The sequence below is a fragment of the Takifugu rubripes genome, chromosome 13 (assembly GCF_901000725.2).
Source record: "Takifugu rubripes chromosome 13, fTakRub1.2, whole genome shotgun sequence".
Taxonomy (NCBI): Eukaryota; Metazoa; Chordata; class Actinopteri; order Tetraodontiformes; family Tetraodontidae; genus Takifugu; species Takifugu rubripes.
Genome location: NC_042297.1, coordinates 12078866 through 12106780, shown reverse-complemented (window position 1 = coordinate 12106780; position 27915 = coordinate 12078866). Strand labels below are relative to the sequence as shown.

General features: G+C 47.5%; 1 protein-coding gene and 1 long non-coding RNA gene across 2 annotated transcripts; one reads left to right on the top strand and one right to left on the bottom strand.

The window, feature by feature from the left end:
• Positions 1 to 10: 10 nt before the first annotated feature.
• On the bottom strand, positions 11 to 26822 carry samd4a (sterile alpha motif domain containing 4A). Its single transcript, XM_011609851.2, is given in 14 exon segments — positions 11 to 3104; positions 3823 to 3906; positions 5486 to 5612; positions 7130 to 7331; positions 7619 to 7638; positions 7640 to 7738; positions 7886 to 7971; positions 8054 to 8300; positions 9048 to 9134; positions 9722 to 9831; positions 11417 to 11704; positions 12910 to 13500; positions 25055 to 25715; positions 26653 to 26822. Coding segments are annotated over 13 exon segments (2166 nt in total). The 5' UTR covers positions 25251 to 25715; positions 26653 to 26822; the 3' UTR covers positions 11 to 3075.
• Positions 25919 to 27586, top strand: LOC115251955 (uncharacterized). Its single transcript, XR_003890441.1, has 3 exons — positions 25919 to 26218; positions 26785 to 26843; positions 27185 to 27586. It is a non-coding gene; the product is annotated as an uncharacterized lncRNA (long non-coding RNA).
• The last annotated feature ends 329 nt before the right edge of the window (positions 27587 to 27915 follow it).

Below are 27915 nucleotides of genomic sequence, written 5' to 3'. Positions count from 1 at the left end.
GCATTTTTTTAATTTTTTTTTTTACATGTTGGGGTGAAGGTCTTGAGTACAAAAAAGGCACTGCCATTTGTTATTCTAAATACGACTTTTCCAGCCTCGTGCATGCAGGTTTAAAATATAAATAACACTTTCCCAAAATTCTCTTCTTTTTCCGCATTTTCATTTTTGTCTTTTTTTTTATTTCCATTTTGTGTCCGTTTTTTAATTAAACATACAATATGTGTTTTGTTAAATATATACGTAAGCCTGCAGTCAATACAGGACATCGGCTCTTTGATAAAATAAAACTAAATGATTTTGAGGAGCACAGTCAAGCGGTAACAGAACAGATGCTGCTGAACTTAAAAAACTTAAAAAAAAACCCAACTTGGCTTCTCATAGCGACATAAACCGACGTAACAGTAGAATCTATGACAAAAATGATACAAAAATGAATAAATGTCTTGTTTCAGAGTACATTAAGAGTTTTTTTTGGAATACCTGTTAATACTGCAGCGTGCGCGGCGTTAGAAGCACTCAGAAAACAAAGAGTTTTGGTATAAACAAACATCACGACTGAGATCTGCAGGAAAACCACTGTGGAGTACAAATACAACCTCTGCCAGCTATAAAAATCACAAAGTTAAATTAACACGTCTACAAAATCTGATTTAAAAACTCAACGTTGTTTCCGCGGCCTTCTAGGGCCATCGCCTTGGCAACAGAATCAAACACAAGCTTTAATAATCCCTTTGATTACTGAATCGCGTGTTGAAGTCAAATCCCAAGAAAAGGCTAAAATAGGCGTCCGGATCAATGCCAGATCTTCCCCTCACACCATTCCTTCGAAGGCATCATCATCGGCATCAACTGGTCACGTGACAGCGGCTCTAGAGCTCCGAGAGGTGGTTGGGAACTCCGGTAAGAAGGATGAGGTCATTATTTTGGTCTTTTCCTGGGATTAGCGGATGATAAGAAAATAATAACGTGTGATTTTGTCAGAGTAAATCTCTCCACATCCAAATAACCTTGTTTTCCTGACTGACGTGAACGGAGGTGTCACGAACCGGCTCCGGCGGCAAAACCGCCACCGTCGATACGGAGCGACGACGGTGGGAAAAGCAGCCGCGGAAATAAAGAAACAAAGTGTTAATGTTTGAGACGTATGTATGGTCACCAGCCATAACATGCAAATGGGACTTTAAATAATAATACACCCAAATGAGGAGAAGCATCACCTCTGCAGAATTCTGGAAGAAAAAAAGAAAAGAATAAATAACAGTATGTAGTTTAAGTACTATTCCATATGGCTGCGGTGCTGAAACAGTCCGAGTCAGCGAAGGTCGGCGTCGCCTTCGGTTAACAAATGACAAGACACTTTCCCTACATATTTGAAATCCAAGAACGGGCCGGTGGGAAATATGCACACAATTCCAGTGAATACCGGTTCCCACTGGTGCGTCGGGCCCGACTGTCCGGGTTGATGACGATGATGTTTGCGTTTGGACACTGTCAGCAATGTCACGTTTAATGAAAATATGCATAGATGTGGATTTTGGTGCTTTGTCCTCACCGTCAGATGACCGTATAAAGACACAGAGGGCGCCCTGCGTCTGCGCCGCCAGCTGACCCCTCTGTTCTGAGCCCACGTCGCTCCAGCCTTTTCCATCAAGTGCAGAATACACAATTAATTACTGCAGAATTGCAAGAAACTAAACAATAATACTCGCTAACTCATCGGCGATGAGCACTGAGGGCCAGCAATCGTTTCCTAAACCAGCTTATTACAATATAAACCATTTTATAAAGTATGCATCAATAAACTGAGGCTAAATATTTAAGACAAAGAATAACCAGGAGATTCGGGGTTTCATGGAGGCCTGCAATGGCGGCACGTGGCCAGCAGGTGGAGACAAACACTAACAGGACAATCTCTGGGAAGGACCCTTCATGGATTGGCCGACATCTCCATCTCCTTCCTCTCATCACCTTAAAAACGGCTAAACTTCGTAATTTGACATCTACAAATCCCAAAGATTTATACTCCCACTGTGTACAAGAAAAAGCAAACAAACAAAAAAATACTTTCTGTGCCTAAAATGCTCTAGGTTACAGTACAAGTTTACAGATGAACGATACGTAACTGACTGGTGCCAAACTCACTTCCTGCCTCACTCGTGCTGATTGAACATGACGTCGTCCTGCTGTGTCATCGCCAGCTGATCAAAGGTCCCGCCTCTGACGCTGTTCTCCCAACATCTGTCTCTCTCCCTCTCTGGTATAACTTCAGCTCCACTCCATTTTGTTCCACTTCCTGTGTCTTTCTCCCATCACCTTCCTCCTCCTCCTCCTCCTCTGTGCGCTCGGTGTTTGAATCAACCCATCAATAAAATAAAGGACGAGCATATTGGTTGTAAACTAGCGTGATGGCTACTCTCGGGGTGTAAAGCTGGGTGATAGCCGAGGCTTTTCACAACGTCGCGCGCTTCAAACCTGAAATTCATTCGTGCTTCTGTACCCTTTGAAAGTAGCATCAATATGTAAACAATAAATACATAAAAAACTATATTTCTGCCACCAGATATTTGTTTCCAGACATTCCTCAATAGAAAACAGTCAAAGAAGTCCCAAACTTCCTCCTGCGTCCTCCCAGCTCTGCTGATCGTGTTGGGTCTGAGGTACTGGTGTGGGTCTGTGGTCCAGGATGCCGGAGAGGGAAAGGAGCCTCAGTCTCATCGGGCCCAGACCCACAGGCCGACGACTCCCTCCTGCTGTGCTGGCCCTGGCCTCCCACAAGTGGCGCCGCTCACACGTGGTCCAGGACCCGTTTGACGCTTTCCTCTCCTCCCCCAGACGCAGGTGACCGTGAGCTGGCAGAGCAGGAAGTGTGTTTTCCCAACCTGGTAGGCTGTGCCAGTGGGGTAGCGTTTTGTTGGCCGTCTGCTGAGCGGCTCTTCTTGTGTTTCTTGGATCCCGACCCATCCTTTGGTTGAGCTCTACCGTTGGCTACAGGGAGTGGGCAGGAGGGCCGATGACCTCGAGGTGGCGGTGTGTGTATGTGCCCCGGGAGCCTGCCGTCCTCCAGCTGCTGTCCTTTCATATTGTTGATGTGCGATCAGCACCATCTAAAGACCAACAACAGAACCGAAGATGGTTAGATTCATAACACCCCCTCCCCCACCTGCGTCTTTCTCCTGGTGCATGCTGGGACAGGTTTCCAGCTAATGACGCCCCCAAAGACGGATTGAACGTGCATGGCTTCACGGTTACCGTGCGCACTACACCGCCAGGATCCTCGCGCAACACTGCTCATAGAATCAATATACAATATTAAAGTGTTCCTGGAAAAGCCTGTGCGGATAAATGTTCCTCTGACGCTCGTAAGGCGAAGTATTAGAACAGTGAGGGTCCGGGGCCCACACTGTCTCTGCAGCAGAGCAACACATCTGTCCAAATACTGATAGAAGCCTTCAGAACAAAACAGGCCCACAGCTGTTGCCTCTGGTGTGGCCGGTGTGGAAAATGTTATGGAGCTGGCGGAATCTTTGATTCAGAGAGGCAGGAAGATTGACTGGAGGAAACCAGGAAAACACGCTTCTTCGGACAGGTTGGAGGACTAAAGGGACGGTTCTGAACTGTCATTTTCCTTATTCAGAACGGATTTACTTGAATTCCCCCAATGTTTTCTCCCGTGATTTGAGCTTGTGATGCATGGGCTGATCAGATGGTCTGCAGCTGATCGTCAGCTGACAACATCAACGCAGCAGCTTACCAACCGGAGTTCGCTGCTTTAGTTATCAACATAATACTGAGATCACCAGGTTAAAGTGAAACCTCTGTTACCTCCCAAAGCGTGCTCTGTCATACTCAGACACAGTGACTCAAGGCGGTTGTTGATGTCTGGCTCCGTCACTGGCAGCTGAAGATCTGCAGAGGAATGATCAAACATTTATTAGACAGGTGAGACAGGGTTAATCAGCCGAATATTACAGCAGGTTTAACAGTAAAATCCACACAATTTGCCTTTCCCTTTCCCGTTTATGGTGACAAATGAGCACTGCTGAAATCCAGAATGACCCATATCATGTGACGGGAGAGAAAAGCTGAGTTAGGCCCAGGAGTCCACGCCGGGCTATTTATAGGATCCAAATCCCTCCGACACACCCCGAAACGCCTCTGCACAACATGACTGTCTGAAAGCGCACATGCACGCGTATGTTTTCTCTTTTTCCTGGGTTGAATAATGTGTCTTATCCGTTTGTAGAGATAAAGGCTTCACACACACTCAGAGACTGGGTGTCAAGGGGGGGGGGGGGGGGGGGGTGTCTGGGCCTTTAAGTCAGTTCCTGTGACCCAGAAATACCCACCAGAGGGTTGCTGTTGTGTGTGCATGACTTTGCAGAGCTGTCAGAGAGGGAGCGAGAGAGAGGGAGCGATGGAGGGATGAGACAAACAGAAGCGGAGAAAGACGGGAAAGTTTCGAACGGGATTTCGAAGAGGGGGAAGGGAAGTGGACCAGAGAGCTGTGTCCTGGCCGCACAAAGAGCCTCATTGTCGGTTCTTCTTGACTCTTTCCTCCCCGCTCGCTCGCCTCCATCTCCTCGCTTACTCCGACTCTCCTCCTGCTTTTCTCTCAGATCTGTTTTTCTCTCTCTGCTGCTTATATAGAGGACACTTATTTGTGTGTGTGTGTGTTTGTGTGAGGGGAGGAAATCCCAGCTTGTTCTCTGCCGTCTGTGGTTCCTCTGACAGTCGAAGCGGCAGAGGTTACAAAAGTTCAGTCCTCTGGTGACACCCAAGGTCATTTTCTTTTAAACCTAGTTAGCAGCAATTGCTCCGCCTCCTCCTGATCCTGACGGCGTCTTTACCATCGCCTCTGTCGCGTGTTGTGATGTTTTATTCACGCTTCCTGAGCCTCGTTTGGTTGTTCTGCTGCGCTAGTTGGCCCATTTAAACGGTGGATGGGTTTCAACAGTTTGAAAGAATCGTAAAATCAGATGCACTCTTTTATAAGACAATGTTGTCATCTCTGCAGCATCGTGTTTGTGTACTTTTCTGAGTAGATTTTGGAAGGAGAACTGAGCGAGCAGCGCCAGTTGTCGTCATTCATCGCCGTGAAAACAACAAAACGCTTGAGGTTCCAGAACCGACACAAGGACTAAATCATCAGTGCAGCACTGTAAACACGACATCATCGCAGCATCTAATATTTACTTGTAAATTTTACGTTTTCAAGCCAAAGCTGTGCAAACAAACGCCAAAACGTATCGGCACAGAGCCCAAGCATATTGATATCTTCAGCACTTGAATTGCAAAAACAAATTCACAGCAAACGACTATCAGAGACGCTCAAATCAAAGACAGAACCAGGATAATACCAATTTAAAGTAGCAGTGACGGAGCAGCACCCTGGAGACCCTGCACACTTTGTGTTCATCAAAAAACTGACGGTGTAACATAAAAGTGTGCGTGATCGGTGATAAGCTGCCTCTGTGGCCTTCCTTACCGGACTGTTGGAACATGACCATGGTCTGTGGCGTTGTATGAACAGGCAGCGATCGGGTCCTCTGCACCGAGCTGTGGGTCCGGCTGGGGATGCTGTTGCTTCCTCCTGGGTTGGCGAACCACAGACCCTGCGGAGAATCGACCGTTATCATTTATCTCCCTACGCACAACGTCCCCCTGTTCCTAGCATTTCAAATCAGATTTGCGCTGATGCCCCTCCTGACCATTATTAACCTTCATCTCTGTATAAAAAAAACTGTATATCTTTATCTTTAAACTCTGTTTTTCACACATTTGTTCATGTCAGTGATTTTTAAATGAAATGTAGAGTAAAATCCAGACTTTGTGCACTGTTCTGTCTGGATGACCCCTCCAACATTACGCCTCACACATCCCACACCATCTCTTGCAGAAACCTCCACTTACACCCCAGGACTACCACAGGACCCCCCCTTCCCTCCCTCCTTGGGGCAGGGGAAGAAAAAAACAAAACAGGAAATGCCTATGCACTGTTCTCACTGCCTCTGACTCACTCACTCACACAAACTCTAGGTCTCTCGCCCCTCCTCCTCCTCCGACACCACAGCTACCTCTCCCAAAAGTATGACTCACAAATTTCCCTCCTTCCCTCTGAGTCTTCACACATCTCCAGTTCCTACTGTGGGACTGTGTGTAGATGTGTTAGCAGGAAGAGCTGATGTATTTCCTCCTATTGTGTTGGTGTGTGCCCCCGTGGTGTGTGTGTGTGTGTGTGTGAGACAGAGAGAGGTTTATGATGAACTGGGTCAGCCCGAGCCCAAGTGTGCCAGGATGGGCCTGAAACGGCTCCTCCTGTTTCAGAGTTCGGCGCTGACGCAGGCCCTCTGGTATGTGGGGGTGACCTGCCTGTGTGTTCCATCCTCCCCACTCTGCGGCTGCTCCTCTTCCTCACACCACATTTTTAAAATTTCTTTCATGGAACAAAAAGTCTATTTCGGGCTGAATACGTGCTAGCGGGATTTCTGCTGTCCAAGTTGTTTAAAACATCCTGGAATGTATTACTACACACAAAAAATGTTCCGTATAGAGTCAGGAACACCCACTGCTAGTCAGCATTCCAGTGACTACGGCGTCATCCAACTCCGTCCACTGACGACAGCATAAGCATTTAATTTATTGATAGGTTCCAGAGATGTCAAACAATTATGGCCGTGGCGTCTCAGAAATGAATGAAAGTCTCCTTTCACACAGTTTCCCTGACAGGAAATGCAAAGCCAGGACTATTGTAATTTGTTTATGGTAATAACACTAAATACTTCCACGATATAAAGACAAATACTTTATTTTGCTGCAGTGGAATATGGACAGTGCAGGAATTTTATACTCAAGAACTGATGGGGGCAGTGTTTACAACAGGAAATGCTGTAGAAAAATTGCAGATTTGTCTCAGCTTTTGTCCTCCTTCCCTCATAGAGGGACATTTAAAAAGAGCATATAGTAAAAAGGCCTATAATTTGACTCTTTACAGTTAAGTCTTTTAGTCATTTCCATCTCCATACTAATGGTAATCAGAATCGTAGCGGTGTTAATTTAAACAACCCATTTGGGCTACACAGTATTTAATGTCTGACCACTTTGCTGGTCTCTCTCTGCTGGTTCAGCTCACCTGCCTCCCCTGCTTCAGTCCTGTGGGTGTGCTGCTGGAGCTGCGAGGCGTGGGACCCAAGAGCCCCCCACTGCCCAGCAAGCCCAGCCTGGCACCCGGTAAACTTCTGGAGGGCATCTGGAACTGTCGAAGGCTCCTCCTGGCCGACACGCTGCTCCCAACACAGGCGGTGGTGGGGAGCGAGTTGGACTGGCCGAAACGACTGCAGGCAGTTTGAGATGGCAGGTAAATCCAGATTCTCACCATAAACAAACAATTTTAAGTGCTGCAAATGTAATACAAGTGTTTTTGGTGAATTTCCATAAAACAGTGGTGCTCAAGAGAAATAAAAATACTGCATTATTTATATTCTGTGATTTCAATGCAGCTAATGAGTACAAAGTGAATGAAACATTAAGAAAATTGCAAATAGTTTATCCGGTAAACACCAACTAATCATTTATAATGAAATAAATTTGGACGGAAAAGGAGGATGGTGTGTTTGTTTACCTCCTCTGCGTTCGGTACCCCTGCTAAGTCCAGGAGGGCTTTCCTCGGAATGGACCGGAACAGCCTCTGGACTTGTTGTTTCCATGACAACAGCCTCTTTTTCTGCGTGTCAGTAAAGGACTGGGAGAGAAAAATGAGATGAGACAGTCGGTGTAGATGACACAAGTCCTGTTTAAGCTAACAGAAGCTACTAGTTTCAATATTCTTCACTGTGGTACTTTATGGAATCACCATGAACCTCCATAAGTCTATGATATAGAAACTGACCTCATGATTAAGGCACTTGTCAATCAGCTGTAAATAAGAGCTTATGTTCTCCTCGTCTGACCTCGACACCAGAAGTTGGGTGCAAACTGATGAGGAGCGGAGGTGACAAACATCAGACAGCGGCAAAAAGAAAAAGTCTACAGCTGAGTCCTGGCCTGTACAGCTCACCTTTGCCCATGACGCGAGTGAACTGGCCGGTTAGATCCCCCTCGGCGATGACGCTCGTGCCCGACTCCGCTTCGATGCCACCGCTACTGCTTAGGTGGGAGCCGGGCGCGGCGCTCTTGCCTTCGGGGCTCAGGAGGGGGCGCTGTGGGGAGGTTTCCTCGCTGCCACTGAAGGCCTTGATGGGCGTCATTATCATCTGATGGAGCTCTTGGAGCGGGGCGCGCAGATTACCCCCTTCCAACACATCCTGGTGGAACATGACAACAGGGGTTAGCAAATCACATGCAAGATAATTGATGTTAAGATCCTGGAATCATTCAGTACATAGAATTGATAACACATCAGCGACTGATTCATTCTTCTTTGAATTTCGGATTCGGTAACATATCAGGGAGTTGCCACAGAGATGAATGCAGATGCACGGATTCGGTACGGTACTTCGCGGCGAGCAGAGCAAACCCAAAATATCGAGGGACAGGTGTTTCCTACTCCAAGCCTCGCCCGTGAGTCGGGAACAAATTTTTAATGTGACGTGCTGCTGAAAAGGTTACATCTGAATTTAGCTGGCTCAAGAGGTCCCTCCTGTGGTGTGCCCTTGAGCGCCATTGTACTGAAGTGGGGGAAGGAGAGGAGGTGGTTGTGTTTAAATCCAGAACCCAAAACTCTCCCTCCTGGATTAGGTGTTCCAGAAGATGTAATCTGAAACGTGTAATGCCAACATGTACTTGCAGGATGAAGTCTCACAGCTGACCAACAATATAAGACATTGACTCGATCTTTAAGGTTACATATTTATCAATTTCAAATTGTCAATATCTGAATGTTTATTTTACATCTCGCCTTTGGTCATTTCCCTCATCAATCTTTGATCTCCAACATCAAAACGAACTTCTGGAAATGGTGAAAACTGGGAATGAAGGATTTAAAAAGAAATATGAAACCAAAATAAATCGGTTTTCTTCTGTGTTGAAGAGGGAGACCGCTGTACACTGACCTTCTCCAGGCTGCGAAGCAGGTGCTGCCTCTCTTTTAGCTTCAGAATACTGATAACAATCTTGTGTCTTGCACCTTTAGTCACTTTCTGTTGGCAGGAAAAAAAAGAGTCAGACAGTCTGAAAATCTTTAAAAGATCTTTCAACATTAGGACGTTGTGTACATGACTGCAGGGACACCTAGTTGTTGATGCATCTGTTTAAGCGAATCCAATTTATTCTAGTAGACTTCCTTCTGATCACATGGACAGCTTTGGACAGCTCTCTGCCTCTTCAGGTCAGAGGGAGAGACTCCGCAGCACCTGGAGGAAGTCTACAGCTTCCCGGTGTTAATTATAGCTGCATCCTCTGTTTGTGAATGGACTTTGCATCTTCAGGCGCTACTATTGTCTCGCACCATCGATTTTTTTATGTAAATGCTCACGTATGTTGCAGAAGAAGACTGCAAGGTGTGAGGCATCTCAAATTCAGGTTGTAAAATACTGGATTCTGCTTGTTGCTGTTACAGATTTCGCCTACCAATTGAGGACATTTTGTCTGGTCCAAACAACTTCAACAGTGTGTTTAAGGGTTGAGACTTTTAATGTTCAGTTCAGAATGGGTTTTAGGTTAAGGTTAGGGTCATTTCGCGTCTATGAAATTCCTCCAATTCCTCCAAACATGAGAGCACACATACCTGTGCTTCCAGCTGCTCCTCAGTCAGTGACATCATCTCATCATAGGTCATTGTGGAGAAAAGAGAAGCGTACTTATGGAGTCGGAGACTTTTCAGCCAAGTGGGAACGTCTGCAAAAAAAGGTTTAGCAAGTGTTTACAATACAGGAACCTTATGGACCTTTTTCTAAATGATGGACTGTGAGTGGAAACTGGAGGAGAGACTAGCAGTGGACCCAAGCTGGCTACTCTTTCCAGAAAACTGACACAGACTGAGGATCCTGGTCAGAGACCACATCACCTGGAAGGCCAGGGAGGTGGGAAACATGAAGCAGTACTAGCTGTACTGTCTCTTTTGGGCAAGGGCACAAAATGGACCAACTTGCTGAAACTGTCCACCAGAGACAAGAGGACGGTGTTGCCACTGGAAAGGGGAAGACCGGTAACAAAGGACGTTGCGCACCTCTACATTGAAAGCATCCACTACTACCATGAAAGGACCCCCGATCAAGTATCTGGAAGACGGGTGCTGAGAGGAATCTCAATTTGAGAAGATGTAGGGCCTGGTCTGCTGCAGAAGTCCACTGGAAGGGCACTTTGGTGGATGTCAGGGGGTCGATGTGGTCATAATGAAGTACAGGTTGTGATACTCCATGTGAAGACTGCACTTGCACTGACTGGATCACACGAGGGTGCAGTCAACGTGTGGACGGTGGCGGTGGAGCCGAGGATAACCCTGAATCAACGGGAGCCGAGGCGATAGTGCCAGTCCCCTGGCAGAGATCAGATGAGGATTCTCGTCCATAATGCTATCGTTTGCAATGGTCTCAAAAGGTGTTGGCTGACAGATGGAGCCAGAGCAGAGAAGGAACAGACCACCGTATCCTTGATCATGCTTGGTTCTGTTCTTTCACAGGACCCAAAATGGCCTGCTTATCCATAAAGTCAACTGCTGATGATGCAGACACTTCCAATTGTGAGTTGAATGTGGCCTGAGATCGTTGAGTTCTGGAGGACCACTGGGTTCTGGATGGGAGTTGACCAGCTCTGGCTTCAATGCTGTTGCTCTGGGGGCTGTGGACGGAGGAGCCATTGATCCCAATGAGGAACCAGTCAGCTAATCATGTTACTGTGCCTTGGCTCTCAGCTCCTCAATGGTCTGAGCACGCTGGGTCCATACTTCGGCCTGATTGTACTGTCAGAAACCAAAACTGGTCCAAGAGCAGCACAAATAGGTGTAGGAACTTTAATGAACAAAGCTTATTTCGCAGCAAAACCCCAAATAAATTTTCCACGATTAATTGCCATGGACCTGTAATCCTGTCTTTGAAAAAAGCACGGGGATAAGATATCGGAGGAAGGGGAATCAGGCACATGCAAAACAGGGAGCAGACTGAGACTAGGTTGGACAGAAAACAAAGTGGTTTACTAGGGCCGAGGTGAGACAGGCAGGTCTGGAACAGGCATGGCCAAAGACGAGGAATCTGTCTGACAAATAACACTGGAGACTGGAAGAATGGAGCTCAAACACTCTGGCAGAGTAGTACTGGGGAAAGGTGTGTGATGACTGGGGAGAGTCCTAGGTGTGCTGGTGTCCTTGACTGGGGTGGAGGACAGTGTGTAATTAAACCTGAAATCATTTGGAGATCTCCGTCAAATTGATTACCTCAGAGACAGTTTCAAAGAAGCAGAAAGTCAAAGAACCCTTCAGACTCACCCCTCATGCCGCTGCCTTCCTCGTGGAAGGAGCTGCGATGCAGACTGCAGCCTCCTCCTAAACCAGCCTCCTCCAGATGCTCGCTGCCGCCACTTCCCGAGGAGGCGATACTGCTCTGGGGGGAGAGGGGCGCATGGTCTAGCGCTGGACCCCTGGTGGTGCGAAGGTCCTCCTGGGATAGCCAAACATGACCCAGCGGCTGGCTGCTGGGGCCACTCATGGGCGGTGTGAGGGAGACGGAGCGCTTCAGTGGGCTGTGTTGCTGGCTGCCGCCTCCGCTAGTGAGGACTGTGGGACAGAAACGGCATCACACTGGAGGAAAAGATACTGGTGAAGCAGCTGGGCACTCAAAATTACAACCATTTCAACCCAGATGGACTTTAGAAGTGTCTAAATCAACAGTTTGGGACTTTTTAAAAAGAAAAACTTACATCAAATGTACTACTGAAGACAACTAAAGCTGATTTTGACAAGATAAAAGAAAATTGCACCTTCAACAGAGCAACTTTAGACATAAACATCCTAAAACATACAGTGGTTGAAGATGGCTGTGAAGGCTTTTCCTCAAGTTTAAACTGAAACAGTAAAGTAAGCAAAATCTTGTTTCTGGTGTCGATGCTGGCACCCTTCTAAAAGCTGCTGCAGCATCACAGATTTCCCCTCCTGAAGGAGATGGATGGAATGAAAAGGTGGAGAGCCAAAGAGCTTTTTGTGTCACCACTCTGCCGGGTCTAAGCTCTGCCACCAACACTTCTCCTATATGCGGTCCTCTTACTGTTGGCGCTATGTATAGGACTCCATGGGGCCTGTTTAAAATAGGTGCCCAGCTACCATTACAAGTCCAGTCTCTAAATATTAGCCATTTTCCCTAAATACAGTCACCCACAAAGGCTGCCTTACAAGGTAAAGGAGGACTAGTGTGCATCTCTGTGGTTTGGCTGTCAGTATGGGTGGGAGGCTCAACAGGATGTGGAATCAGTACTCAGGTGTGTGCGGTCAGAAAACTTAAATCTCTTAAATCAGATAACCAGTCCAGCCGTGTTTGTCTAAAGATTGGGAGTGATTTGGACTGACAAGGATAAAATAGATGATGGATATTTGACAATAAGGACATTCAGTGTTGTCTTCCGCCTTACGCAGCCTAAACTGTCTGTTGGCTGGTCTGAGTGCAGTCAGTCTGGCCAGAGTGTGCTGACCCTATTTAGAGAGTTCAGGGTCAATTTGCAGGATAAAACTGTCCCGGGGCTTCACTTTGCAGAAACAGAGATGAATATTGCATTTAAAATCTATAACCCAGTAACCTGGAAGAATCCAATGGCATTCAGTCGGACTTTTTTGGAATCCAACCAGTTTTGTTTATTGCCCGACTCTTCCGTTGCAGAGAGCTAGTAAATGAACTTTCACTGCTTGTCCTCATTTGTATCTCCACGCCCACGACAGAAGGATTTATGGTTCAAAGTAAAATGTATAAAAAGGAACGTGGTCAGTCTTACTTGTGCTGGTGCCTCCACCAGTTCCAACTGTGTTGATAGTTGTAGGCACAGAGGATGATGGGTAGAGAAGAAGGTGGCCGTTCTCGCAGCCCTGCTGCTGCTGATGCCAGCCGACACCCAACCCCGAATCCCTGGAGCTCTGCCACCCGTTAAGGCGGTCGTCCGAGCCGTAACGCTGGTGGTGATGTAGGGAGTAGGGATGACATGAAGAGATGCTGGTGGAGGACAAGGAGGATCCAGGAGAGGTGAGGGTGGATGGAGGAGTGGACTGGTGGTGGTGTGACCCAGCAGGCAGGGGCCGTTCCAGAGAGTCTCCCCTCGCTGCCGCCCTTTCTTCCAGGTGGTTGAGCCAAAGTGCCAGAGCAGAGCGGTCCTCCAGGGACGTGGCGGGGTGTATGAGAGCGTATGAGAGGAGCTGGCGAGACTCCTCCAGGTGGCGGCCATGCTCGATGGTGTGGGCCAGGATACGCGGCAGCAGGCGCATGTACTCACTTTTGGCTTCAACGTTTCCTGGTTTGAGCAGTGGCAGGTGGGTGAGGACGAGGGAGATAACTCGCTCCTTGGACTCGCCTTGCCACTGACTGATCACCCCTGAAAGTCCAGGACAAAAACAAGAGAACAAAAAAAACCCCATTTTAATCCATTACTTTCCATTGGATACAAATATTAGCATCTTAGCATTCAGCTATCTGCACAGCCCAGCATTTTGTTATGGAATGAAAACAGAACATTTTTAAAGGCAGAATCAATCCATCCTTTAAGTGGTCAAACTGACAGATTCGTGAACAAATGTACACATAAAAATAAAAGACCGCAGGATGATATCAGTCCTTGTATTTTGCTCCCTCTTAACTCACGGCTGTATATGCCGCCGTTCTATACATAACCTGAAGGTCACAGAGCTCTATTGTTGTCCGAGTCCGAGTTAGGATCCCATTCCTATCATCTCAGAGCAGATCTATAGATACCACCTGCTCACAAATAGGGATGGGACGACCCCGCCTCACTTCCTGTGAGGAAGATGTGTCTTTGTGAATCTGATCGCAGTCATCCTTCACCCTCCATGTTTCTTTGGGGGGAGGGGGGGCTGGCAGAGACCAGGGAGCAACAGGTTCAAGAGAGAAGAAGAAGATGGATAGAGGGAGCGAGATGTTAGGGGGAGCCGGGGAGTTTCTCCAGACCGCTCCAAGGATGACGTAACCCTGTGCTCTGGAATGAGGCAAGCCTCGTTCAGGAATTCATACACAATTAAAATGAATTTTACAACCTGTTTCAAAATTATGTGGACACTGGGTAAAAGTGGAAGGTTAGCAATGTGTTAATAACAGCTGCCTGTGATGACATTGATCACTTGATAAATATTTTACAGACGCAAGCTGATGTCAAACAAATGTCAGAACTGTTACTCATTAACTCGCTCCTACCAGAGAGCAACAGTGATGCTAATCATTCATGCTGATCTGAGCACAGACGAGTTTCAAGAACTTATGAACGACAGAGCAGCCGCGCGCTGATTGGACGGGATGACGGAGGCGCCCGTTAGATCTGATCTGCACTTGAGCTCAGGTAAACGGGTCAGCGAGTTGGATCTGGAACACGCCGACACGAGAGATGAAACGTGGATCACAAGAGAGGAGTCGCAACAGTTGCACCAGCAGAGTTCAAAGGTCAAATACTAGGTGAAGCACTAGACTCCCTATTTCACAATGAGATGAGATCAGTTTTTGTTCTTCACATATTATTTAACCTTTCAAGTCACACAATCAAGCTCTAATGTCACAGGTGCTAAAAAAATCATTGATTCTCAAAGCATTATAAAAGCAGCTAAGGCGATCGGTTGCTTGGAGGCTGACGCAGCGTTTCAGCCGGTGCCGTCCTGCACCGTCACTGCATGCTGACACCAGGACAAAAGCGTTACTGTCATCAGTCCTGCCTCCACGTATAATTCCTCCTCTGTCAGCCCTCCATCGAAACGGAACCATTCACCTGGGATATTTGCGGAGCAAAAGCCAGAAAAACAAGCTACCGACTCACGGTGTGCTTAGACTGCATCAGTTTGGTGTGGGGCTCTGTTTTTCCTACACTCTTTTGTAATTTGCTTGATCTAACACGTGCACAACCCGGCGTTTAATTTTATTCAGCTGTAATGTCCCATTGCACTTCAGGCAGTTATGACACAATAACTACTATAATTACTTCAGGCTCTTGACAATTTGTAACTTGTGTTTGTGAAGGTCTTACGATACACAACAAAACAGTCAAAATATCAACAAGAGCTTCCACTTCCTGTTTGGAGTGGAGTTTTTTTACACCTTTACATTAAGCTGAGCAAACCAATGTCTGCTGATGGAATAAGGGGTAGCAAAACCAGAGTTGTCTGTTTTGATGCACTTTTTTGGCTTCAGTTTTCCTGCATCTGCCAAAAACAACTGATGTAAATGTACAAAATGTTTTTATTTCATCGTAAGACACTAGGTAATTCTCTTTGTGCATGTTAAATATAATTGTCGATGTTTAACTGCTTGTTGAATTCATCACAAGACTATAACAGTAGCCTCTTTGAAACCATCATTTTATTCCATGAAATATGACCTTAATACATTAACACAGCCTGGATCATAAAACTACTGGAACTGGATCATAAAACTACTGATGGAGAGCTGAGCTGTCGCAACTTTGGTTCAGTCCACAAACAAAAACAACACAACGCTTTCTAGTCAAAGTGTGTAAATCAAGTACTGTATCTGTGTGTAATCCGTCTCTTCCTGTATGTTCCCTGAGGTGGAACCCTGACAACAGAGCAGCATTCTCTTTGCATCCGACTCTGATCACAAGATGTTAGTGGCAGAGGTGGAAACAATGTGGTTGTTGTGGCTCAATTGCTGCTAATGTCTGATCATTCACACGCTTTTCAGAGAGACAATATCTAAAAAAGATGCACACACAAGGCCACAGTTAGTGATCAGCAAAGGCTAACTTCTGTCCACATCAGAAAGGTGTGCGAGGACATTCGTTCCTTGTGAAGCTGTTGAACTATGTGTGCGTGTGTGTGTTTCCTCTCTGAGGCCCGTCCTGTAAATCTCCTGCTATCAAAACAAACACGATGGTGTTCTGCTATTGCTGTTGTTGATCCTACAGTCTGTCCAGCGCTGCAGGATCTTTTTAATGGCGGATTTTAGCGATATGACATGTCAGAAAGCAGGAAAAAGGAATAGATACAACCTATCGGCTATAGCCTCACAGGAGGAAGAGAGACCGAAGCAGTGAAACGGCAAATTAAAGGGAAAGAAAGTTTCTGGAATTATGTAAAACATTTAAGATTAAACAAAAGGACCTGGCTTGTAGGGGAAGGAAAACATCTCTACTGCAAAGAGAAGACTGGGCGCGGGCATGAAAAGGGAGAGCCGGGTTACAACAGTGTATAGTAAGAGGGGTGGAGGGTGGAACAGGATGGGGGTTTGAAAGGAAAAGTTCCCGCTCCTGCTTTTCCGAGTGGATTCTCCAGCTCAGCAGTGGGGAATGTGCTGGCATACCACAGAGCCTGCTGCTGAAGAATGTAGTGATTCCAAACGGAGCTGCAGCACACGCACGCACACACATGCGTGTGTGCCTCCACCTCAGCTATAAAGGCAAATGTCCTTTTAAGATGATGTACTGAACCACATTATCACAACTCACACAAAAACCAGGAATGTGACCTAACCTCAAATGTAAGGAAACAGCAGCTACAGCTGGCTGCTTTTCTCAAAAACAGCTACAAAATCCCAAACACGGAGCAGCTGTTCAAACGTAGAGCCGACGAGAAAAGCTCAGATGAGATCTGACATTTCCGACACTGATCAGACGCACATTACAGGTAATGATGGTGAAAAGAAAAAGAGGGCAGATGTTTGTCTGAGTATGGCTGAAAATGCAGAAAACAGGTGAAAAAAAGCAGGTGAACTAAAGTTCAAATCATAAAAAAGAAGTTGGAAATAAGGCAGATGATTAATATTCAAGCAAAGATAAATTCTATTTAAGAGGGAAACTCCAGGCAAAGAGCCAGGCGGTGAAGGTGGTTCAGAAAATATATGATCTAATGTAAAATACTTCACTGCCCCACCCAGAGAGAAGGAGTGTGTGTGAGGCAGAGAGACAGAGAGACAGAGAGAGAGAGAGAGTGAGAGAGACAGAGAAAAAAGCCCATGTCCTGACAAGAAGTGCAGGCAGGCTCCCACAGGCTCCCACACCAGCTCTGGGGCCCGGTAAATGCAGGGGGAGGAAGGGAGGGAGAGGAACGGGGGCAGGCAGACACAGGCTGGAAGGTTCTCTGGTGTCAACAAGTCTCTAATAAAACGGTAGAAAAGAGAGGAAAGACAAACAGGACGGGACGATTGTGGCACAATAAACATGAGAGGAGGAACACACCAAAGAGAAAATAGAAAAGAAGGTCATTGTGTTTGGGTCTGACCTTGGCCTCAGTCTGACCTACTGACATAGAACTGACAGTGGGGGGTGACAGGAAGGGCGCAGTCTCAGCCTTTTCCACGTTTAGAACAGTCTCTATGAAATGTCATCTGGTGCGTAACAGCAGCGATGGAGCGACGAGAGTGAGGGGAGGAGAGCAAACAGGGACTCGTTCACCGTCTGTCCATAAAGTCGGACAGGTGAGGAGAGGAAACCACTCAGCCAGCCACCGGCGCTGATTTAACCCTTCTGAATCAAATTGGTGAGAGATGGTTCACTTTAACCGACGCAGACGGGCTGACAAACCAAAAGGAAGACTAAAATTAGCGGCCCTGTGTCATCGCGGGTAGGACAGCCGCTCGATTTAAAGATTACATCAAGAAACATCTGTCGTCTGGTTTACACGCTCTGTTTGTAGAGCAGGAGGCCATTTCCACATGGATGCTTATTTATCCTGAGCGCGCGCGCGTGTGTGTGTGTGTGTGTGTGTGTGTGAGGGACTCGGAAACACCTGCCTTATGATGAGCCCAAGACTGCTGCGAGTGCGTTTGTCTTCCACAGGAAAAGGAAAACACCGTCACAGCTCCTGCGCACGTTAGCGTCAACACTCTTCTGACAATATTCCACAAGGGATCTTCCTGCCATGTCAGGAAGTGCACGTGTGGCGGGATTGATGAATAATTTGTTGTTGCATTGACATAAAAACGTGTGTTTCTCCATGTTGCTGTGCGATGATGACGCTGTCTACCTGCACAGCCTCATGACCCGTGTCACGTGACCGTATCATGGCTCGGGATGGGTTCTGTCCCTCAGAGGGAGGCAGTCTCCACTGACCTCAGCCCCCAATAAGGCTGTAAATGAAAGAGCTGCAGGATGTTTAGGGCCAAACCAAATGTCCGAATGGAGGCTATCGAGCGAGCTAGGATTCATTTAAAGGATGGTTGTGTTGTGGTCTTTCAAATAAATTGGATTTGTGTGAAGTCAACGCTGACAGTGAGCTGATAGTGATGTTTCAGTCCTGTCCATCCTTCGCTTATTCGTCTCACGTCCTCCCGGCAAACGTGCTCGTTGAGCTGAGCAACCAGAGTGAGGTATCGCCCCCGTCCTCCTGAAGCCTCTTCCTACAGCGCGAGGGCCTACCTGACCACCACAGAATCCCTCTTCAGGAAGATAGATGAACCAGATATTTGTCTCTTTGCTGAACTCTGAGAATACTGACTTTAAGTATATTGTCTTTTCCTCGGGACTGAGGGAGGATTCTCACTCCGGCCTGGCTGCTGAATGAATGGAAAACAATTCTACATGATCCTTCACTCCGACATCCCATCCCTCCACACTTCCTTTCAAGTCTTTCATCAACATCCCCTTTTCTCCCCTGCTGGAGCAGCAACTGGTGGTTGGATCTCTGGAGGAAGCGCGGCGGGGCCGGGCCAAGGAGAGGATGGGGGGGCAGAAAGCAGCGCATGCAACTCACTTTCTACCTGTGGAGGCGTACGAAGTGTTCCTGTGTGAATGTGGTAGTCAGAGCTATGCTGGGAATGTCAGCCTCTGCTCTGCCAGGACCAGACCAGAGAAGCCCACAACTCTATTTAAGGAAATGGCAGTCAGGGGCCCATCGGCCAATTCTCCACCGCTCTGTTTCTCTGTCTGCTCCGCTCAAAGCGCCCCTTCCTTCCTCGTAAAGAATGATAATTATTTTCCTTTGTGGAAGAAATGATTTATTTCCGTACCTGCTGAGAGGAGGGGGAAGACGCATGTACGCGCGACAGCTCCCAACAGGTCTGAGCGGTTGAGGTCCTCCACACACCAGTTAGTCACTGTGTGTCATGTGTGTGCCGCCATAAATCCTGCTGTGTTTTGTTGTAGCTTGTGATGTGTTTGCCGACGTATAGTGGAATGTGGGCTTGTGAGTGAGAGGCGGGCTGGTTTACCCAGCATCCTTTTGGCCGCCCGCAGCCCGAGGGCTAATACCTCAGCATCCGGCCATGCAACCATGTGAGTAGACAGAGGACAAAAACACACAAAGATCCATTCAGAAAAAACACACCGCCTGAGGTAATGAGGGCATCATCAGAACCAGCGTAGTCCAAGACTGCAGATGGCGAAAAAAAAAAAAAGAGTTGTAACTGTTTCCGAAGGCACGGCAGCGGACATAGGAGGCAGTTAGAGGTGGAGGAAACGTCATGATCCGACGCTCTACTGATGAGCTCATATCACTGCTGTCCCAATATGATAAGCTGCTGTCGGATACAGCGGCAGAATTCCCAAGTATCAACTTTATTACTTTATTTTCTAACTCGTTTCTCTGGAGCGTTCCTCATTATTCATTTAAACTTGTTCCGGAGGCTTGCCAATTCCTTATTCCAGACTATTTCTACGTCCCTTCATAAACGATCAGAGTAATGCGATCGATCAAGTCCACACTGACGACAGTGAACAGAACTTCCTGCTGGGGTCCACTTCGGAGCTTATTTCCACCCACAGGGGACTCAAAGGCTACTGTTGTATGAGACATCACGGCAACCGTTTCCATGGCCGCTCCTTCACAGCCTGCAGTGGACAACAGTGTGCCTGACATATCTGGAGTAAATGGAGTGTGGCTGGCGGCGCCTTGTTGCGCCACCGCTGTCACCGTCCATTCATGAGAGGACAGAGAGGACAGTCAGAAACACGGCAGAGCTGCCAAATTTAAAATGTCCCCGGCCATTTTTGGAACAGTTTCTCTTTATAATCAAATGTTGGTTTCAGTTCTAATGTTGTTTTAGGGTGTTTTTTTATAAACAAATAAATTTCAGATGCTTTCGAGTCTTTATAAACCCGCTGTTGAGACCGGACGGTTCTTTAGACAAGAAGTGAACTGTACAACACAGCAGGGTGGGGAAGGGAAGGGGGGGGCGGGGCTGCGTGGCGCTGAGGGCAGGGTGTCGACGGGGGTGGGGGCTGTGTGGAGAAACATTATACGCCTGTATGTCTGGTCTGGTCAGGACAGGGCTGACTGGTCATCTGTGAGACAGACTGGTATCCTTCACCTGTTCTCACCCTCTCTCTCTCTCTCTCTCTCTCACACACACACACACACACACACACATAGATCATGAAAACCGGGTGAAATGTTGTTATTGAAGACAGAAGTCCAAATGGCACCTCCCTTTAATGATCATACGCTGCCACAGTGACCCACAAGTAAAAACAGGCGTGGCTACAAAGGCGGCGGCACCAGAGTTAGCTGTGATGCTAGCGGCACGTTGAAAAAATAAGGTGCTGACATGTGACAAATAATAAGTGACAAAAATGTGACAGTAACAGGCGTTTCCTGTTCCTCGCAGGTGATTGATGAGCACATCTGCTCCCAGAACTAGAGGTCGTCGCGAGGCATCTGATGTAGCCGCTGCACATTCGCAGGCTAAATATTGTTGGACGTGGGTCCTGTAGATTGTTGCGCCTTTAATTTCCGACTGAGCGTAATCGCACCAAATAACGCAGTAATCCAACTGGCCAGGATCAGTCTAACAACAGAGGCGGTTTCTGCGGTAAAACTCAACCTCGGGGGAAGTTTGCGGCATTTGGTTGCATAATCCCGACAACTAATCGTCCTTTCTCTGAGATAACATCAACAGCCCGACACGTATGAGGCTTCCAGTAACGTCCAGAACTCAGGAGTCTGCTTTTGGCACTTTGTCCTTGGTCTTATTGGGTTTTTTTTCTGTTTTTACACAGGAAAAACAAACACAAACATGCAAACAAGCAGCTGGAGGCAGGACTAGGAGAGAAAACTGCAGCGGAGACAGAAGTAAGAGGACGGGCTTTGTGCCGTTTTCCCCTCTGGTTGTTCTGGCAGGTTGTCTGTCCCCATTCCTGAGGTTAGAGAAGAGTTCACAGAACACGGCGTCAACTTCCAGAAATAAACTGTTTGCTCATGCGTGGGTGTGATGAAATAGTTCGGACAGACACAAGAATTCTCACTCCCCCCACCTCTCTTTGGCAGAATGGTGAATGAAACGTGTAAAAAGGCACATTTGCAAAGATAAATCCATGTTTGCACACGTGAGGGATCAGATTATTTCCGCCCTCGAGTTTGTCCGAAAAATTGCAGACGGCAAACACGCGAAGTCCTTGTTTGAAAGAGAATAATTCAGGGAAAGTCTGACCCAGTGAGGAAAGAAGTGAGTATGTTTTGACTGTAAATAGCACAAGTATTCACAAGTCTTCATCTTTTCCCTTCCACGCCCCGCCCGTCCCTCCTCCTCCCCCCTCCTATACTGCGGTGTACTCAGGAGACCTTAGCTGAGAATCACTTTCCCTTTTTCCAGCGCGTCTTTTTCCCCCACGCTGGAAAAGCCCCCGTCCCTGACTCAAGGGTGCACCGGCGTGCCCGCATTCCGAGACAGTATCCCTAACGCCGGAATGGTTTACTGCCGCGGCCGGGAATGTAGGATTCCAGCCCAGGATTTCATCAGACCTAGTTTAGGCAGAAAGTGCAACAGGAATTCACTGAGTAATACCAGCCATTAGATTTTCCCTCCATGTCAGTCACCTCACAGATGCAGAAGCCCCCCCCCCTGCAATATTAAAGCTGGTGCCAGCAGCTCCCAGGAAAAGTCATCATTTAGCTGGGAGACATATCTTGACCTAGATTCAAACACCTTTTCAAATTCTGCCCTGGAGTCATCTGCGAGCCGCCACCGCCAGCCCGACGTTTCTGAGCGTTCGGCTTCCAGGAGTAAAAAGAGGAGAAACTGGCAGAAGATGGAAAGACTGGACACACCGAGAAGCTTGACTGAGTCTGTTCCAGACGTGGTTCTGGACGTCCACATCATGTTTTCGTGATTACAGCCTCTGACTAAACAGGCGCAGGGTACGAAGCCATGACGAAAGAACGCGCTTGTGCTGTGATTGATCGTTAAAACTAAAACGGGATCCATCAGATCAATCACATTTTGACACCTACCAAATCTTCCAGGCCCTGAATGAATGTGTTACCTGGACCTGGCAGTGCTGCTCACACACGCCTTCAGGTTTTACCACTGGCCAATCAGAACGCTGCAGCCCTGCGGCTTAAAAAGCCTCTTCGATGCATCAGCTGTGATAAAAAGTGTAAGACTGCTCAGACTGCTGAGCATTTTGTATTAGTTGAGTCAGTTTAATCTGTGCGGGGGGGGCTGTCAGAGTCAGGTGATGCTGGTAAACCTGCCTCCTTCCAGCCACACAGGCCAGGTCAGCAGCGCAGGACGCGCATGAAAAAGAAGTGAGCGAACACCAGAGCCACTGTCCTGCCCTAACCCCACCCCTCACACCCACCCCACAGCGTATGTGAGCACATGTTGACAGGACAGGAGGGCGCTCAGCTCATCGCTGTTGTCTGTCGCGCGGAAAAGAATGTCTTCTCCTTCAGCTTCAGGCAACACAGGAACCTCATCTAAGACTGGAGCTGGGGTCCCAGAAAACCGGGGGTTGAACTGAAACGTGGGGAAAGGTAACGCCCGGGTCTCAAAAAACACCAGGATCGCTCAGGTCGGCCTAAAAATATCCTTAAAGAAAAAAAAGGACGGTAAAAATAACCCCCTCCCCCACACGTGATGCGGGGGCGCCTGTCTCCGAGTGATCCCGCTGACTTTGATCGCATCTCGAGTCGCAAATAAAGTCGCATCCCTTGCTGGGTCGCAAAACAAGGCCGCCTCTCAGAGAAGTAGGTCACTGAAGATTCCATTCATTTGTACAGCGCTTTCCAAATACTTGCGCTTTTCCACTCAGCCTCAGACTTCCAGCTGCATTAACCCTCTCTGCGCCGGCAGCACCGGCTTCTACGTTGATATCTTTTTTCAGAAGCAGCTCTCTGGAGAACAATTTGTGTCAGTGCTGAGCAATTGGAGGCGTATGAATAAATCGAAGCTCATTTCTTTTTCTGGCTGTGGTAATAATATTTGAAAACTGGCAAATACTCCATAATCAATACAAGATGCAGAGCGGCGGGTCAAAAAAGTGCCGACTTTACATGTCGTCCTCGCGCTAGCACCCTTACTCATACGGGCTACCACAACATACCAGAGAGATCACGTAAGCAGACCACTTTCTCCATCCCTTGCTTTATGTTTTAGGGCTGCAGGCCGCTGCTTTCACTGGTAATTGCTCCATCGGCAGAGGAAGCGTCCATACGCTGGCACAGGTGGGAGAAATCTCACGGATTTGGTCCGGATTTTCATTCTGAGGCAAATGTTCCGGTCGACTCCAACAAACGCAGACATGACACAGCACACGTAAACAATCACGTTTCTCTTGTAAGCGTTCAGAACTAAGAGGGTCGGTTTAATGGTGCCATTTGTCATTCTCTCCTCAAAACCAGAGCTGCCAGTGACTCACTCAGGCCAGTAAAAGTGAAATTATCACTCAAACAATCATCGTTACCTCCTCCATCCACCTGCCATAAATGATGCCGACTGGCTCCATGTGTGAATCAACACAGGCAACAAAGTTCAGGACCACCGCAGAGTTCACGTGGCTACAGCTTCCTTTTTAGCCTCTTACGTGCAGAGAGTCAGACCACTGCAGTAACTAAGCCACCCCCCCCGCCCCCCCGCTTCTGCAGGTTCCTTTTTTATTAACACAAAATAAGACCAAGGCGTCATAAAACTGCTCCACAGTGTAATTTCAGAAAGCGAGCGAGCCGGCATCCTGCGAACAAAAATAGGCGTGACTGGGCTCAGCTGCCCTGTGCTATATGCACCTCTGGTGGCACTTTGTAAACAATGGGAGAGACGCTTCCTGTTCCTGTCGGCCAAAGGGTGATGTCGTCCCCCCCCTCATCTGTGAGTTGCTCCAGAAATGTCTTGTTTCTCAGGTTCATGGAAGATTTTTGGTTTTGCTCCGTTTTAGCTGCTAACTGCTGCTAGCTGTGTTCACTCTCACTGTTGTCGGTTCCACACGCCACAAAATGCCAAACAACGATGGGAACTCCGTGCTCGCCAGTGTTACCACACGGTGGGGCCACTCTGTCACCCCTGTGTGAGCCATCAGCTGTTGCTGCATGCAGATGTTACCATGGATATACACAAACGCTTGCTCACCATCGCAGCAGTCGTGCTTCTATTTTTCATGAGCCCAGCTGGTTGCCAGGGATTTTCGTTTCCATGGCCACGCTGCAGTCTGATGCAACAAACCCCAGAAGCAGCCCTTGGGTGCCTTGGCGCCACCCCAACCCAGGGAGAGGGTGTGCCGACGGATGACTAGCTCACGTCTCCAGCCAGCCACGCAGCCAGCTGAATGGACGCTACACACGACCCTCGCCTCCTTCTCCCAATGACTCAGCTCAGCCCATGTTTGAAAATGATTCAGCTATTTATCTCTATTGATGAGTCTGCATGAATGCTGTTGAAAGGTCTGCGTGGCTTTGTTGAGGTGGGATGAAACACATGCTTCCAAAAATAGTCAATCTCTAAACACAATCATCAATACATTTAGACTAGTGACCCTAACATCAACAAGCTGCCTACTGAGGTATGTGTCTTCTACAACTATGGATAGTAAACTTTAGTGATGATCATGTTTAAGCTATATAAGGTACAACTAGCAGGAGTTCATTTCCTGTGCATTCTTGGACCAGGTCACAAAGACTGAGACACAAAGGGAAACCTCCAGTTTGTGGGTGCAATGATACGATATTTGGCCGATCGTGTGACAGGGGCCCACTGTTGGATTGTCCTACCTGGATTGTTGGCCTCTCCCTCCAGTACCTGCAGCTCGGTGCACTCGGCGAGGGAGTGCTCCAGACAGAGTTGCAGAAAGCGGGCCTGTGTCCGGCTCACCCTCTTCAGCAGAGACAGCAGAGCCACCGTCTGCTCGCACTCGTTCCATCCCTTGAACCAGCTGGCTAAGACGCCCACCTGATCACGAAACATCATGGTCTGCGTGGCGGGGTGAAAGCTGACAGGCTGTGGCGTGGTGGAGCAACTTCCTCCCGACTTGACACCGATGGGAGGCGGCAACAGTCTTCTCTCCTGATTTGAGACTTTTCTGTGCACAGCAGGTTGATCGTGGGGAGGTCAGACAGCAGGAGGGCTTCAGCCGTAGCACTCTGATGTCATTCTTAGCTTTGCTGACAGCTTGAAGAGCCGGAAACAGTCTCCGTCAGGCCTTCTAATGTTCCGAATGAGGGATATAGTCCTGCTGGAAGGGTCTCTGCACCCGCTTAATCTCTGACAGGAGGGAGTGTGAGGCGCTCTTCTAGCCGGGCATTGGATGATCCAAGCTCTGCTGCTTAGTCGCTCCCAGAGGGATTGATATTTGATGAGTCAGCTTTCTTCCCTCACTCTCTCACTCAGCTCCAGCTTCACTTGCATTTTCTCTTCAGGGATTCCCTCTGAAGCCTGCAGGAGGATGTTGAAAGTTAGGAGTGTAAAATAAACATAAATATCAGACCATCCTCAATGACTTTTTTTCCCAGCAGAGAAGAGCCTTCCTGTTGCTTCAGCTCTGCAGACTTTGGACTGCTACTGCTGCAGTAGGGGGGGGAAAAAAGAAAAGATCCAGCCTTGAAAAACTCATACATGCATTTATAGGTCGCCTCCTCCCCGTCGCCTTATGCGCATAGGCCCGTGGCATTCACCGCCGAGACAAAAATAAATATTTTTTCGTTTTTGGTACCCACCCATGCCTAAAAATACAGCCGTCGGTAGTACTGGCGCTGCATCCCGGAATTTTCCAAAGGAAGGACGCCGGGTTAGCGACGGCAGCCGGTGGCTGAGCTGAAGGGACGGCAGCAGCCGCGTCTGCCTTCATTAACAGTCGCGAATATAGAAATAGATCTATATTTTACAGTGAGCGGAGGCAGAGGAGGGGAACCGACCGAGGAAGGGTCGCCTGGGTGGCGGTGAGCGGGGTCACTGTTGTCGGCTGTCTAAAACTGTCACCGTGCTTCATCAGCACTGGGAAGGACCGTGACGGATACGCGCCAGTGTGCGAGAGGACGAACCCCGGCGAAAGTGGCCCCTTATTACAGAGCTTCTCCCGCAATAAACATTGTAATAACGGATGAATAACGGGTATAGAGAAGTGTTAGCGCGAGCGTCAAACGGAACGTTAAAAATTAAAAGGAAAAAACGCAGGTTCTATTTATTCGAATGGAAGGACCTCAGCTCACTGGTCGGATTTTATTCAGGTTCTGTTGAACTAGTAGGTTCGGTTGAGGGTTTTTTCCCTGCTGGATAAGTGATTACTAGGACGAGACGAGCTGACGAAAAAGCGATTTAGAAACTTCAGATTATCGCTATTCTCAGATAAACTGGGTTTGTCGCCGGTTCTTACCTTTTCGGCGCGCTTTGCATCTTCAGTTTCGTGGTTCGGGAGACAGGCTCGGTTTTGGGGGGGAGCGGTGCCCCTTCACTCCGGGTCCGAGGGACTTGCCATCTTGACTAACTTTTCTTCTGTCTTTAGCAGCAGTCGAGCTGCTCGGGTTCTCTGGACAAAAACGCCGCGGTCAAGCTGGATGGGACGCAGTACGTAACTTCCTGTAACTCTGCTTTCAAAATAAAGTCCCACCGCGTCGCAAACGCAGAAAACCTTCCAGGGCACCGGGAAACTGTTAAATATTTACTTTTTGACCTTTAATTCTATTTCAAAATACTGGGTAACTATAAGTATTTCAATATTTCTGACGTGTTGGTGAGCTGCTTAGTGTCGTAAATTAACGTGAAACCTCAAAAGATATTGAGAACGTCATGTTAGTCAATATAGAAAGACACCAGAATAAATGTTTGGAGGAAAAATATGGAGGAATTTCCTCTTTGGATAAACGTTTTCAAAACTTTATATGATTTAATTTTTGCCTTTTTTGCAGGGTTTTCCCTACAACCACTTTTATTTTGAAGACACGAGCAGGGATTTTCCGGATACGTCTGAAACGCATTGACGCCGGGAGGCTCGCGCTGTTCGTTTCCACATGCTAATCATTAACAGCGAGGCATTACGTCAGGGGCTTGGCAGCGCGAGGAAGCACCAAAATAGAGGGAGAGGAGGGTGCGAGGGAAGACGAAATTGGACGAAAATGTCAAAAATAAAACGTGTAATAGAAACGTGTCCGGTTATGAGTGAATCTACAATTAAAGTCAAAAACAGAGCAGAGGGATTTTATTCTTCCTGAATTCTTTCCAGTGTTTAGTCATAACACTCAAAATCTCAGTGATGGAATGTGTCATAAACACAAGTGTTTAATGGGACATTCTGATAAGATCTATCTATCTATCTATCTATCTATCTATCTATCTATCTATCTATCTATCTATCTATCTATCTATCTATCTATCTATCTATCGGGAGTACGCAAACATTTTTACTTTAATACATTTAATTAAAACTACAGTATGCAAAATTGACACCTGTTGCCTTGTACTTTTAATACCTCAATATTTATTCTTTTACGGTCTTTTACAGTAAGAATGACTATTTCCTAACTTTGTGCTCTTTAAATCCACATTTTCACAGTTTAAAAGTAGCCAATATATTTGTTCCGGCAGAGCTGGTGGTAAATTCCTTCCTGCAGGGGTCACCACAGACCAGGAAATGTTATGT